The 16,234-nt window shown below is 39.2% G+C and overlaps 1 protein-coding gene across 3 annotated transcripts in view; it reads right to left on the minus strand.

Annotated features, from left to right (window-relative positions):
• Window positions 1-5,788: 5,788 nt before the first annotated feature.
• The window catches only part of CLCN5 (chloride voltage-gated channel 5), a 156,958-nt gene continuing 146,512 nt past the window's right edge, over window positions 5,789-16,234 (minus strand). For 2 of the 3 annotated variants that reach the window (XM_009197607.4, XM_003917713.5), the window contains 6 exons: window positions 12,341-12,421; window positions 11,530-12,072; window positions 9,549-9,735; window positions 7,738-8,136; window positions 7,366-7,582; window positions 5,789-6,138 (listed from right to left, as the gene is read on the minus strand). In XM_009197607.4, coding sequence (XP_009195871.1) covers window positions 6,048-6,138; window positions 7,366-7,582; window positions 7,738-8,136; window positions 9,549-9,735; window positions 11,530-12,072; window positions 12,341-12,421 — 1,518 coding nt within the window. In that variant the 3' untranslated portion in view covers window positions 5,789-6,047. The remainder of the gene's footprint in view (window positions 6,139-7,365; window positions 7,583-7,737; window positions 8,137-9,548; window positions 9,736-11,529; window positions 12,073-12,340; window positions 12,422-16,234) is intronic. The other variant, XM_003917712.5, reaches the window with a different exon arrangement.

Below are 16,234 nucleotides of genomic sequence, written 5' to 3' on the forward strand. Positions count from 1 at the left end.
CAAGGTACTGACAGGGCCACCTCCTTTCTGGCCTATACCTGGTTAGCAGCATAGCTTCAAAAGACAGTTTAAGAGAACAAAATATTAAACACATCATTTTAAAATCTTGAATGGAATAAATTCTTAATCATCATATAGTCCTAAAGGACCAAATACATAATAAAAAGTAAATACATACTTATATAAAAAGCTGAGTGTTAAAAAGGCAGGACAATGGGAGAGAAAGGAAGAAGAGGGGACAAAGTGAAATGGAGGGAGGAAAAGGAACAAGCTGGAAGGACCATGTATTTTGAGGTACCCTTAATGTGATACTGAGGCTGAACATTCCCCTCTCAGGCCACACCCTCTTCTCAATTTTGCCAGATGGCATTTCACTCACCAAATCTTAGACTGCCCCTGAATTCCAACAGATTTGAACTAGTAGGTAATACAATTTAGCAGTAAATACTTCATATGTCTGCCTTGAGATGCTAAAGCCCTCATCACCCCCGACAAGTATCAATGGCTTTGGCCCTCACAGAGGAGCAAAGCCCTGTTGGTCCCATCAACTCAGAACAATCATCTCCCTCCCACAAAGTCCACATTCAAAACAACATGCCTGTAATAAAACAAAGAGAAATTTGAATTCAGGGCATGGTGTGGGGAGAGAAAGAGAACAAGACAAATGGCAAGGTGGATGAGGCAGAGAGAGGAGAGGCAGAGATCTTTTCTTTTTTAACTCTCATATTTTTATATTATTACATACTGTTTTTCTTCAAAAGGCCAAATTTTAGGCAAAGCATTCATTCAATGAGTGTGCACACAGAGGCTGAAGGCCCTTTGGCAGGAACTAAGAGGTAGGAATTTATGACTGCAAGACTGGGCTGGGTGATCTGATAGGTCCCATCCAAGAAATGCAAACTCCACACGTCATATACTTTCTTTCTTGGGTGATTTGGCAAAATTAGACTACACCATGGAAAAACCAATTTTGTTCCCTACATCTATTCAAACCTTTACCCAGATCCAGATGTTTAGAAATGAGAATATGACCAGCAAACGTTTGGGGGGTAACTTAAAGTTGCTAACAGCCATTGTTCTCAGAACTTCTCTCCTTGGAGCAAGCAACTGAAATATGAAACAGAGCAGAGTCAGCGATCACCTCAGGAGAACTACACCGATTGAACTTCAAATTGACACAGCTCCTGAGCTCTGATCTGAGGAACTCTCACTTTTTTTTTCTATATATAATGAGGACATACGAGGAGGCAAAAATATATATATTTTTAAAATTGCTATCAAAATTCAAGACAGTCTATCTAAACCTTATAGTTTAGGAAATGGCAACAGATACCACATTTCTTCATGAGCAGATGTCTTAGGTCGGCCCTATCCATAAAACTAGACTGCCCTTGAGCCAAACACTGCTTTGAACCACTCATTTTCGTAGAAAGCCTGGCCTTTGGAGGATTACTTGACTTTTTTTCCCCTTGGGGCACACGATCAAGCAGTTTATAAATGCCAGAACATGTTATAGGGGTGTGGGATGGCTTTCCTTCCACCATCTTACACCATTCAAACATTTTCTTACCAGGGCTTTTTCCATGGCCATAACTCTTAGTTTCTTCTCCAAAGGGAACCCAGGCAATCCCAGAGGTGGCTAAAAAAAATCAAGGTTTGGCTGGGTGCAGCGGCTCACGCCTGTAATCTCAGCACTTTGAAAGGCCAAGATGGGTAGATCACGAGGTCAAGAGATCGAGACCATCCTGGCCAACATGGTGAAACCCCGTCTCTACTAAAAATACAAAAATTAGCCGGGCATGGTGGTATGCGCCTGTAGTCCCACCTCCTTGGGAGGCTGAGGCAGGGGAATTGCTTGGACCCGGGAGGCAGAGATTGCAGAGAGCTGAGATTGCACCACTGCACTCCAGCCTGGCGACAGAGCAAAACTCCTTCTCAAAAAAAAAAAAAAAAAAAATCAAAGTTTTAGGACACTTAAGTTCAGACCACATATTTAGACATCTAATTTTTTTTTTTTTTTTAAAAGGACTCAATATTCTACCTCCCACTTACTTTCTAAATTCCTAATTTTTCTCAGGGTTTTTAAGAGCTCAACGTTCTATGAACCACCCAAAAGATGTTCTCCTGCTTCCTCTGAACTGATGGGTGGCTTGCATTTGGCTCTGATCCAGTGTAGGGGACCCAATTCCTCACAAAACAGTGTGGTCAGTCATCAGTAAGTACTTTGGCAACATAAAATATGCTAGCTGTTTCAAGTTCTCACCATTGTCTTCGCTATCATTATTAAAAACTCAACTTCAAAGATTGCACTGTTCATTATTTAAAAAAAAAAAAAAACAAAACAAGAGATAGTGTGGGATAACAAGTACATCTTCCTACTCATCACTTAGCAAAATAAACGAAAATCAAGACCGAACCGCAACAGGTGATTGAACTACTTAAAACATAACAGCAGTGGTTAATTTCTATAATGGACTCTATTGCACACGAAGTTTTTGAAAACATATTTGCCCCCTCACACCTTAATGCATTCATAAGATCTTGGTTGTGAATTACTTCATGGCCTTAGATCTCACTAAGCCCTGGTTACTTCATCATGTTCAAATAGAATTGAAGATTTGCTAAGAAATGTATACTATGCTCTGCTCTTCCTGTAAAGGGTTTAGATTCAGCCTTTGGTGCCAAAACAATTCAACTGCTTTTCAGTTCAATCACAAATTAATCGTTTGCTTCACCAGCTGGCAAATTCAAAGTATCATCAATGTCAGCTTATCTACCAGAGGATATCTGTTCTGTGGATCTTACCACCTCTACTCCACAGCTGGGCTGAGCCAGGATGCTGTGGCCAGAGAAAGAGGAGAGCATTGGAATATGTTTCTAACCAAACATCCAAGTAGAAATGATCTTTAAAGTTGCCATTATTTTGTATTATCAGTCCCCTGTTTTTTCCCTTCAATATAACGAATCACGCATTAACTGTTTCAGGTTCTTTAAATTCTTTAAATTGAAGATTTGAAGATACAAAATATAGTAGTTTCACTTTTACAAATCTATAGACTCTCATTCATTTTATGGCTGGATGGCTACCAGCTACTCTTCCTTGGAAAATCCTAACTCCGTTGAAACACTAATTGGCATTCTTTTGTAAACCCTTCCCTTGTGTCAGGCAATTTTCTCATTTAATACCAAAATAGTCTCATCTCGACTCATTAATTTTTAAATCACAAACCATCTAGTCTTCTGCCATTGAGGTATGTGGCCATTTGATGCTACTGACAGTCCTCTCCGTACTGGCTGTATTTGTTGCTTAAGCATGTCCAACTGTTAAAGTGGCAATGGCAGAAAGAACATTTTCCTTTTCCACAAGACAAGAAACAGAGAGTCAAGGTGCTGAGCTAGCAGTTGAGAGCTCTAGCCGCAATTACTCAAACTTTGAGCCAAACCATAGGATTGGATGTATAGTGGATACCATATACTATAGCTACTTCTAGCATATAAGCTACAAGGATTCCTGAGAAGCTGAAGTTAATGAATGAGATTGATCAGGAGTGAGGTATCAAAGGGATATTGTCATTCTCTGGAGGGCCAATCAGTGCTTAGCATCTACAAAGTATACCTTGGCACAGTGTTATCTGATTTCTCGAATGTATTTTCTGAAGTAGCACCTTAACACTGGCTCATCTGTCTAAAATCAAGAACAAAGCCCAGAAGAAACACAAAGGCAAACTTAAGACACCCTCCTTATCGCTACTGCACTATGAAATATGACCAAACCTTTCATTGTCATTAAATACCAGAAATAGTAACATTTTCTGTTTTGCAAACTTTAGTGGGGAAGGACAACTAATAAGACAGGTATTGGACCAGAAAGGTACAGATAAGGACTTTGATTTCTACACAATATACAGGGTAGTCAGTCAAATAGTCTCATATGAAGGAATCAGTGGCATGGAAAGGACAAAATACATAGTTACTGAGCCATGACTATGATATAACATATCCCAGAGAGATTTTTTCTTTTTCATTAAAGTGCTAGAGTGATCTATTCACAAGGAGAAACTCTAGCGACCGCCTTGATTATTTTAAAGATAAAAATAAAATAACCCTTGGCTATCCAGTTCTGAGCCAAAAAAGGAATTTCAGATTTTGGGAAGATAAGAACTAGGGGTAAAAATGTCCTAGAATCAGGGATCAGTAACTCTTAAAATGAGGTACACTGAAGTGTTTGGGGGTAGAGGGTTGGTGGGAATATGCAGAATGACCACCGATTCTGGGCTGGAAGGATGGTGGGAAGTGCTCGGAACAGAGCTATAAAATGATCCAGGCTGAACTCTTACCCCGGCAGTGAAATCTCACTGCTGTAGGCATCCAGTGTGGAAATGGAGGCATGGCAGCAGCAACAGGGCCACATGGCAAAGAAAATGGCTGTGTGTCACCTCTGGTCCACGTGTTGGGAGACTGCTGAGCCTTGGTTTACAATTTAACTAGGCCTGGGAGTTATTTTTTTGTAGTAGGAATGATTAACCAGGAGCAGTGCTCAGCCCCAAACAGAGGATTTGGTACTAGGATAAGAAGTGGAACAGAATGGAGGGGGAGTAATTGCACATAGGTAAAATTACAGAAAATGAAATAGTGGTTAGAATGATGATGGTGGCTCTGTAATTCCACCAAGTGTCCCCAGAGTGTGATTTTTTTTTAACTGCAATAAAGGTGGTATGAAATTGAGACAGGCACCTTTTCAATTGGATACAAGCACCTTTGGTGTCACCAGGCCTTGTCCATACTCCTGGGTCTTAGGATGGCTCTGCATTTTATTTAGAATTCTAAGGACTCTTGAAGGAGTCACAGCTGCCTATCCTGTTCCAACACCTTGAATATATTTGGAAGTATCCCAAGCCTAATTCATGCTCATGGGGACAATACACTGGCCTGCTACACGTACTTATCGCTGGGAGGTGCAATGAGGTGTCCAGTTATTTTAGTACTGGTGGTCTTTACAAAGGAATGCATGAGGATGCAGATGCAGTTCTGAATCTTCCCTGGTTTACCAGTATGCAGTCTAGACTTGGTTCCCTTTGCTGTTCTTACATATTCCAGAAGCCTAAAGCACCATCATTCATGGAGGTGGCATCTGGGTAAGAGAATTAGTTAGGACCTCACAAAAATGTGAAACTCCTACTCACTGACTTTGCTTAGAAGTTTACTAATTATTCATTTCAAGGAAGCTGGAAGAAATCATTCCTTGCTACTAACAAATTCATGGCAAAGTCCTTGTGTACCAGCTAACAAATGCCACCTGGAAAATTACCCTTTTTGCAGACAAGGAGAAAGCTCTATAACTTATCTTTGTGCACTTCAAAAGAGTACCAGGAACAAGCAAGCTATAAAAGTCAATCTCTCTAAATTCATTTAGAAGAGATTAACCAAAGCAGCATTGTCTTATAATCAAAATTAAAATTAACATAAACATACATACATAACAAACTAATAATGCTAAATACTGTAACAGGAACAAGGATAACATTTGAACTGAATCTTCACAGTCTAGAAAATGCCATTACTCTTTTCCTTCTGGCTTTCCTTTCTCTGGTTTGAAAAAGCAAAGCCCCTTAGTTTACACTTTGTCTTCCAGTAACAACAGTTAGATCCCAAAAGAGTGACTTTTTTATCGGTTTCCTACAGGTTATAGGTCAGGACGGCTGGAATTTTTCTTGCATAGTTTTCAGTGATTGCATATTGGCTAACTACTTTTTAAGTTAAAAAATTCTTTAAAAAAAAACAAATATAATTAAACCACAGCAATCTTATTTATTCTTTCATGAGATCTTCCTAATGTAACATCACGGAAGCCTAACTGTAATTTCTCCTAAAGAGAAAATTAATTTCCAGAGATTATGTAGTGCAACTGGTTAACTTGTAGGAAAGAGACAAGACACTAATGTGACTTCACCATCCAAATATGGAAAATATGTTTTGGGTACCCAGTTAATAAAACATATCCATGGTCTGTAATGTCCTGCCTGCTTTATATCCAGAACTCTATGATTCTAGTTGAAGAGAATGGAATCAGGATCTTGGTTCGCCATCTGTGCTATATGCTTTAACACATCCTTTTTGGTAATGATTCCAAGCAATCGCCTAAAAGACAAACACAACACAACAAAACAAAAATAAATCTGTACTTAAAATAGCATTCCCAAAGGTGATACTTGCCCTCCTTTTCAACTTTGTCTTTGATCACTAGCTGCCCTTCCAGTATGGGATCACAGGAGTAGGACATGTGCTCCAGGCAAATAGGATGATGTGTGGGTTCCTCAACGTATGCAAGTGTTTCTACCTCTAGGTCTCAGACCCTGCGATTTCCTCTGGTTTAAATACTCTTCACTACATATCTGAATCTTATCTACTGCAGCCCAATTCAAACGCCCCTATTCCAGAGCACCTTCCCTGATTCTATGAGCCAGCAGGAACTCTGCCCTCCTCACAGCAACAGCATACACATTCTTTGCAGGCCTCCTCAGTGGCACTTGTCTTCTTTGCTATTGTACTATAACCACTGCTAGGTTCTTGCCTTCCCTAAAACACTGCATGCTCCTTGAGGGCACAGAAGAGTCTTATTCATTTTTGTGTCTCCCTGGAATCTAGTGGAATACCTTCTTACATGGAGCAGGGATTCAGTAGATGTTAAATGAACCAGTTAGGGAAGTCCCCTTATTGATTTAAATCCTGCAAGGCATCTGTCACTTCATTTAGAAATTTCAGAGGTGAAATTCTTATATAATTGCTGGATTAACATAACATGTTTGAGAAAAAAATCCACCCCTCTCCTCAACCTCCCTTCTTTTCCAATAAAAATAGAAGGGTTCCCTTTACTGGATAAGAACTATCCCAGGAAGGAAAGAGCCTTGGGTTTGGCAGTCAGAGACTTGTGTTTAAAGCCTTTTTCTACTATTTGTTAGGTAGGGAACCTTGTATAAATCTCACCTCACTGAAACTTGGTTTTCTCATCCTCACGTAATAACAACAAGGAGATTGCAGGGAACAAATACCCAGCAAATATACTACTACCTGATGCTATTGTAATTTTAGTGCTGCCTATGCACAAAACACAGCTGTTTCCTTTGTCAGGGAGGAACTGAGTTATTTATAAGATGCAACCAGCAGTTCATATCTCTCAAACACATGTTCTTTCCCAAACTCCTTTTACACTAATTATGATTTTGAAAACCTATCCACTTTCATCTCAGAGCTTCAAAAAGTCCTAAAAGTGCTACTAATGTTCATTTAAACTGGATTCTACTTCTTTCTCTCTCTGCATTCTCTTTTCTCCCACAATCCAATTTGCCTTCACTCAAGACTTCTTACCCGTTGTGTGTAACCAGGCACTGCCGCAGTCCCAGCTTTCGGAAAATATCCACTACGATCTCCATGGGTGTAAGGTCAGTCACAGTGAAGGGGCTGAGATCCAGGATGTTCCGAAGCTTTAGAGTGGGTGGAGTGTATGGTGGCAATGGAGGAGAATGCTCCGTAAAATAAATGATGGAAGTGCTAACAACCCCATCCTGTTTCTTTCGAGCATTTTCTATTCAAACAGAAAGAAAAAGTAAATTGAAGATGGACGTGCTAGTTCTATCCTTCTGGCTCCTAACCAGTCCCCTCTTCCCTGTCTTCCCCCATTTCATGCATACTTATTGAGTTCCACAGTGGATTCCACTATCCCCTTTCTGAAATCCTTACCAATTGAAATAATGAGATCTCTTCGGAGGACAAAGCCCACAAGTCTTTGGGACTCCCGGGATACCACCACTGGGAAGCCACTGTAAGTGGTTTCACTGATTATGGTCTCTACATCCTCCACAGTCATACTGTCCTGAGTAAGGACAGTCAACAAAGGATCATTTCTCCGGGGTTTCATCACATCCATTGCCAGGGTCTTATGAGCAAACTCTTCTTTGGCTTCAAGAAAGGGGTATCCATTGAGACGGATGTGGGCATCATAGATGCCCTCCCGCCCAAGAGCATCTGCCACCCACTTGCTTGTCATGGCTGCAGCCATCAGAGGCACGATGTATTCTAAGCCACCGGTCAGTTCAAACATTATGACAACAAGAGACACAGTCATTCGAGTCACCCCACCTGCAAAGAAATAGACACAGTCTACTCAGGCAGGCAAAATACAGGATTCTTACAATTATGGGCCTTTCCAGGAAAAGCTGACCTACCAGAAACAATGAGGTCTCACCTACACCTGTGCAGACTCCAGAGATCGCAAGAAAGCAAGGTTACAATGGACACGATTCAGAGTTCTCAAAATAACATCTACAAGAAGCCTTCTGTTTTTCCTTTTTCTTTTTTCCTCTTTTTTTTTTTTCGAGACAGGTTTTGTGCTCTGTCACCCAGGCTAGAGTGCACCGGTGTTATCACTATTAATTGCAACCTCCATCTCCCAGGCTTAAGTGATCCTCCCACCTCAACCTCCTGAGTAGCTGAGACTACAGGCACATGCCACCACACCTAATTAACTTTTTATTTTTTGTAGAGTTGGGGTTTCACTATGTTGCCCAGGCTGGTCTCAATCTCCTAACCTCAAGCGATCCTCCCACCTCTGCATCCTAAGTAGCTAGGATTACATGTGTGAGCTACTATGTCCAGTCCAAGATGCCTTCTTGTTTCTTTGTTCTTTCATTTTTCTGTTGCTTCTTTTCCCTAATTAGAAAATACATGCCCACTGTGGAAAATCCAGAAAATATAAAAGAAAGTCACTATCTTATTAGCTCACTGCTGATAAATAAGCAGAGTAAAAACTTTGAATGACTTTTTCACGTTTTTTTCTATGCAAAAACATACGTTTTTAAATAAGTGAGCTCACATTATATGTTTTTTTTTTTTTAAATTTATTTATTATTATTATACTTTAAGTTGATGTTAATATGTTTAACATCTTAAAATATAATGTAAATATGTTTAACATCTTAAAATATGATGATATATAAATTTGTAATAATATGCAAAATGTTCCCAACATAAAGTAGAGGGGGAAACAGAAAATTAAACATATAATGTCTGATGTCTGATACAAATTTATATATCATCATATTTTAAGATGTTAAACATATTTACATTATATTTTAAGATGTTAAACATATTAACATCATATTTAAAGGCTTCATTGTATAACATCATATGGATGTACCATAATTCATTTAACCAGTCCTTCATGTGCAAATTTAGGTTGATTGTAATTTTTTGCTCTTATACTATGATACATATTCTTGTGCAGATATCTTTGTCCAAATTTCTGATTATTTCCCCAGTATGAGAGAGTAGAATTCCCTTTTTTTATTATGATTATGATTTTTATTTATTTATTTTTTTTAGTTTCCTCATCTGTATATCAGACGCTTTCTTAATGTGCTTGGAAAATGACAAACTTAACTGGAAAGTGATGGGCATTTAAATTTTCCTACAGTCAATTGTGTTTAATAAACTCTTCTGTTGTATGTCACCTGGGTAGCAACTTCTTTGAAATTAATGCAAACACTACTCACCTAAGCAGGCTGCAGCCCCAACCATTGCATAAAGGCCGGGGGTGATGCAATCAGCTCCCTGACTACACCAGCTATTGAAGATGGTCCATTCCTGGTGGTAATAGGCCAGTTGTTCCATTCCTACTCCTAGAAGTCGACCTGCTATAGCACCAACAGCCATGCTAGGGATAAAGAGGCCAGAAGGGATCTGCGAAGAGAAAGCAATAGATGGTTAGTGAGAAATGATGATTGCTTGGCACATGGCAAGGGCTGGAGGACTGACCCTCTGCAAAGCAAACAGGCCATTGACAATTTAACTATGCACTATGCTAGCAAGTGGCTGTAAAGATTTGTGTAACACTACAGGGACTAGAGGTTCTCTGGGACGTGCAGGCAAGGACGACTGCAAAGAAGCTTACCCTGATTCGGGGTCCATCAGGCAAGAGCCTGAAGTCTCCAGACCAACACAGAACTGGAGGCAGAAATTAGGCCTTTCCCAAAGAAAAAGGAAAATAGATGGAGTTTCTCATATATGCAGACATTTCCACCAATTTTGAATTCTTATCAACAATGACTACCGTTTATTGAGTACCTACCATGTTCTATGCTGGATGCTCTACATGCAAGATTCATGGGTTCTTTATAACCCCAGGAGGCAGGTATTATTATTCCCAAATGCCAAAGAATCTAAGGTTCAGAGAGGTTAAGTAGCCCACCCAAGGTCAAGATTTAGTGAAGACTGGTGCTGGGATTTAAATGGAATGCTCATAACCATGCTCATATATTGAATCTTAGCCCATTGCTCACACAAAAAGGATATAGCACATGAAGTTTCAGTCTATTTTGTAACAATATCAAGAAAGATTAAACAATCAAAAAGTTTTAATGAGATCATGACTATGGCTACAAGATTAACCAAAAAAGGAAAGCTCATCTATCTCCCTACTGTTTTTCTTGACTCCTAGGATACTATAGTAAATTCTTAATATTCTGTACTGAGAGAGGGAAATGATGATAAGGACAACCAAAACAGCAGATTCTTTTTAAACAGCCTGTGTTTGATTTTTGAATGCATTTGAATCTGGTGTTCTGATGGCTTACAAATTCCCTTTAAGTGAAAGAATGCAGGCATGAGGTGAAAATTAACTGAAGAAGCACTGCAAAACTTCCCAGGGTCTCCATCCCTTCCCCGTATTGAGGGGATGGATGGCGTCATCTTAGAGATTACAGTAATGCCTAAACTGAGTTGCTATCTCTTCTGGCTTGAATCTCCATTTCTCTAGAGAATAGAGGAAAGTAACTTGGAAGTTAGGGTGCTAAAGAAAAGAAACAAACAAACAAAAACCTAGAAAGGAGGAGGAAAATACTTCAACAAATTTTCTTTTCTGGCTTCTTCTGAAACATGGAAATAGTAACAGGTACTGAAAGTAAAACATGCCAGCCTGATGTCCACTTTTGATAGCTTAAATATTAACTAAGGATAACTTGTGAAGTGGATCCCACTTCTTGACAATTGAACATTGATACCAACTGTAAAAACTATATTTAGCTATATATTGGGTTGAACCACAGGAAATTGCCATTTTAGCAGTCAAAATGGTCGAATCCCAGCAACTTCTCTGGTTCAAGCCACCCTATAAGGAGTAACACTGTGCTGGCCAGATATCATTTTAATATAAAACGTACTGGAATAAATACCTCACCATCGTTTTTGAGTGGCAAAATATGTTTTCCACAGAAAAGGAGAAAACATTCTTCCTAAAATTTCATCACTGAGGCTGGCATTTGGATAGCTTAAGGCTTAGACAATTTGAGATAGAGGTACAACTGTATAGCAAATTATGAGAACATGTGGGGTAAAACAGGCTTTAGGGGTGGGGGAATAATGTGAGGGGGATTTGAAAGCACCATATGAGCTATCAGGATTGTATGATACCTGAGCTCTGCCCTCCAAAACCCACAGCCACGCATGCAGCCACTGAGTCCCAAAAGAATTCCTCACCTTCATGCCAAAGGTGAATATAGTAATGACAATTTTCAGTATGAGTGTTAAAGCCAGCTGCCACATTGCACTGTAGACTCCCACGCCAGCCGGTCTGTCAGGCAGTTCACCCCCCTTGCTTGTGTTGAAACGGTTCTCATAATCACAGAGCTTGGAGGAGTCCAGAAGGCCACAGTCATTAAACAGCTCAGAAATGAGCTCACTTGTGCTCATCCGAGTGTATTCATTGGGGAAAGCCAGGATGGCAGTGATGGCTGTCACGACGAGTACTTCTATGACAGGATACTTGCCCAACTGGGTGGTCTTTCGTTTCCGACACCAGGCAATGTTTGTGCGGATAAACAGCGCTCCCCACAGACCACCAAATATGCCCAGCAGAATGAATGGTACGAGCTCAAAGAGATGCCATGGGGTGTGAAACTCCACATAAAATAGTACCAGGCGGCTATTCCCAAATGGATTGATGGAGCGTAGAGTGAATGCTGCCACCAAGGCAGCAAAGAATGAACGCCACAATGTTTTGAGGGGAAAATAGTAGCTGACCTAGAAGAGAGAAGGTGAGAAAGCAAACTCAAGTCAATACGTAGAAACTGTTTCAGGTGAAAAGCTGTGCTGCAGACATTAGAGTCAACTCATGGATGAAAACTGCCCATTGGATTTCTAGTCACATGGTAAAGCACCAAGCTGGGGAGAGTACTCAGGGACTGGGATATACACAGATATTGTACATTATGTACAAAATTATTGCACTGCAGTGTACAAAGTTCCTGACACAAAAACATGCACATGCCGTACAATGAAAAGTTGTTACCTCTTCAAGGCTGAATAATACTCCACCTATAGGTGCTCCAAAGGCTACAGATACACCAGCTGCTGCTGCAGCCGACAAGACCTACAATCCAAAACTCAAAATTAGTGATAGAATAATGCTGCTTTCCTCCACTCAATCACATTTTTAGAAGAAATGTTAGTAGTTACTGAACTTTTAAAATACCTTCATATGCTCCATATCATCAAAAACAAAATTCAAACACTGTATGCTGAATTTTGAATACACATGCATAGTTCACATGCTTGACCAGGTAAGAGGACCTTTCCTTTGTAATTCATTTAGCCATGTGCTTTATGCTAAACTATGCCCCCCATCTCCCATACTCCCAATTCAGTAACTGCATTTGAGTTTCTAGACCTATTTGTTCACCATCTAAATGATGTACTTACAGTGATGTATTTATATAGCACTTTGTAAAGGAATGCTTTTTAAATGAGATGTTCAAGAAGGCGCTAATGACATAAAACTGAAGTCACAATTGGTTCACAGTTATTCAGCAGCTGCAAGAATTCATGCAATAGGTATTTAGAGTCTCCCATACCCTGTGTCCTACTCCATGCCTAATAACCTGTGGACACAGAAATAGGGAGGTGGCTAGGTTTTTAAGAGAAGACTTAAGATATGGCAAGGAAAGGGACTAGGAGAGAGTGGGAGAGGAATAAGGAGCCAAAGGGAAAAAGTGATAAAGAGAGAAAGAGAATAGTGATACTTAGAGACCTCCACCTCTGTGTAGGTGTGTGTGTACATGTAAAATGTACACGACAAACACTAGTAATGGCAAACAAACCAAAATTAACAGATGGACCAAGTCCTTTCATTGGATTCTGGCTGCTATGGAGAAAGATGATTTGAAGAAGAAATATTTTAAAGAAAGTTGAACAAAATTATGAGTTTTGAAGAATAAAAAGGTCCTTGGCAAAATAAGCATACTGGATTATCTGGGAGAGTAGGATGGCTCAGGAAAATGATGGGGAGGAAAGAATGAAGTCTCTGGTGCTAGCTGTAAGGGCTTTGAAATTCCTAGCTACAATGGCTTTCATTTAAGATGAGGACAGCCAACATGCAACTCGAGAAGGGGGAGTTCAGTGACTACATTTAGGATGAATTAAGAGAAAGAAAAAATAGGGGTGGCTAGTTTGCTTTAATTTTATATTGCAGAGTAGAGTCTGTCTACATCCTTCTTTCTCAAGTCTGTTTTACTCTCAACCATCTGCCCACTTTGACAAGGCCATAAGACAAAAAAGGTTGCCACTGATGATGAAAGCAACAGGAAAAAATAACTGGAAAGTCTAAATAAGTACTAGAAAGTAAATTTAAGATTCAAATACTAGCCAGTTGTGGTGGCTCATGCCTGTAATCCCAGCACTTTAGGAGGCTGAGGCAGGAGGATCACTTGAGCCCAGGAATTCAACACTAGCCTGGGCAACGTGGCAAAACCCAGTCTCTACAAAAAAATTCTAAAACTTAGCTGGGTATAATGGTATGTGCCTGTAGTCTTAGCTACTCGAGAGGCTGAGATGGGAGAATTGCTCAAGCCCAGGTGATGGAGGTTGCAGTGAACTGAGATCACACTACTGCATTCCAGCCTGGCCAACAGACTGAGACCTTGTCTCAAAAAAAAAAAAAAAAAAAAAAAAAAAAAAAAAGATTCAAATACTGTCATGCACCACATACAACACGGTGGCCCCATAAAATTATATTTTTACTGCACTTTTTCTATGTTTAGATGCACAAATATTTACCATTGTGTTACAATTGCTCACAGTATTCAGTACAGTCGCGTACTGTACATGTTTGTAGCCTAAGAGCCATAGGCTATAAAAGCCTAGGTGTGTAGTAGGCTAGACCATCTAAGTTTCTGTAAGTCCAATTTATAATGCTTGCATAGTGAGGAAATCTCCTAACAATGCATTTCTCATAACGTATCCCTGTCATTGAGACATGACTATATTCATATGAGCCTAGCTGGAGAAATATATGGCATCTGTATAGAGAAACAGCCAAATCAAATTCCCCTCTTATTTTATTAGAAACTATTTGAACAAAAATGTCAACTTTTAGAATGAAAGTCCCCAGCAATCTGTAGTTTCAAACTCACCTTCATCCATGCAAAACCAGCAACAATCACCACTTCACTGTTAACCATTATAATATTTTCTTTAAAAATTTCAAACACAGAAAAGGTGATAGAACAGCACAAAGAATTCCTACATATCTTCATGTAGATTCTGTAATTGCTACTATTACTGCATTTGTTTTATGATTCTCTATTTTTTTCTGAAGAATTGGAATTTCACTCAGAAAAGTCAGTTGCACATATAAGGCTCATGTACCTTGAAATGTTTCAGTGCATTTAGGATATAAATGCTTTTTTGTCCTAAAAGCAAAGACAGTCTCTTCCATAATCACAGTTCAATGATCAAAATAGGAAATTTACACTAATAACTGTTATATGATCTATAAATCTCATTCAAATTTCATAACTGTTCTAATAAAGCCTTTCTAAAAAAAAAATGTTTTTTCAACTCTTCCCTTCTGTTGAACATCATTCCCATTTAACAACCTCACCAATTTAACACTGCCTTTAAGTCCCTCTACTGCATGACAGTTAGTTAAACAATCTATTTATATTTCCCCATCTTCTCTTCTGCTAGCTTTCCTCGCTTTTCTAATTGTGCCAGGACCTTTCTCCCTTGAACTGAACCATCAAAATTTATTCTGTATTTGAAATTTCAGTATCTTTGAGTTTCCTTCTGGGTCTTGTGGTTAATTTTTTTTTTTTTTTTGTTTTCATAAGAAATCATTAGGTTCCTGTTTTGTGAAAAATCCTTTTAAATGAAATGACCTTGATCTTGACCCATTCCATATATGACTTCTTTGTAATTCAAAGAAAATAAAGCAAGAGCCATTATTTTCTTAGGCCCTTAATTATAGCAAGAAAAAAGTAAACCAATGACTTGGAACATTTTTTTAAAAAAAGTCCTTCCTCCTCAAAACAGCATACATTAACAACTGCATAAACATGACAACCACTACAGAGTTGCCGTGGTGGGACTAATTTAGCTGGGCTGAAACAAAAGGTAGAGAGAGGTCCAATACAGAGAGAAACTAATTCAAGTATAATGTTAGATAGAAATAGAAAGTGAAAAAATCGACATCTGAAACATACACTGCACTTATATGTACTATTCCATAGCAACAAACAACTTCTTTTAAAATCTATTCTTTCTGTTACTTATTTTGTAAGAGAAGCAATATATACTTGAATACAATTATATACAATAAAAAGTTAAAATTCTTACTTCTCCTTCACTACCCCTCACTCTCCCACTCACCATAGATAAACATTTTTAACAGTTTGGCATAGGCCAGGCATGGTGTCTCATGCCTGTAATCCCAGCACTTTGGGAGACTGAGGCAGGAGGATTGCTTGAGCGCAGGAGTTCGAGACCAGCCTGGGCAACACAGTGAAACCCCGTCTCTACAAAAAATACAAAAATTAGCTGGGTATGGTGGTGTGTGCCTGTAGTTTCAGCTACTTGGGAGGCTGAGGTGGGAGGATCATCTGAGCCCAGGGAGGTCGAGGCTGCAGTGAGCCATGATCATGCCACTGCACTGCAGTCTGGGTGACAGAGTGAGACCCTGTCTCAAAAAAAAAAAAAAAAAAAAAGTAAAACCAGTTTGGAGTAAAGCCACTTTCCAGACATTTTCTATCAATAAGTGCATGTACACTTTAAAAAAATATGAATTATATTATATACATTATTCAGAAACTGGCTTTTAAAATCTAATGGTGTTTCATAGCCAGAATTCCAAGTCAATATATATAAAGTTGTCTCATTTAATGGTTGCAAAGTATTCTACAGTATGAAC

This window comes from Papio anubis, chromosome X, assembly GCF_008728515.1.
Source record: "Papio anubis isolate 15944 chromosome X, Panubis1.0, whole genome shotgun sequence".
In the NCBI taxonomy this organism is placed as follows: Eukaryota; Metazoa; Chordata; class Mammalia; order Primates; family Cercopithecidae; genus Papio; species Papio anubis.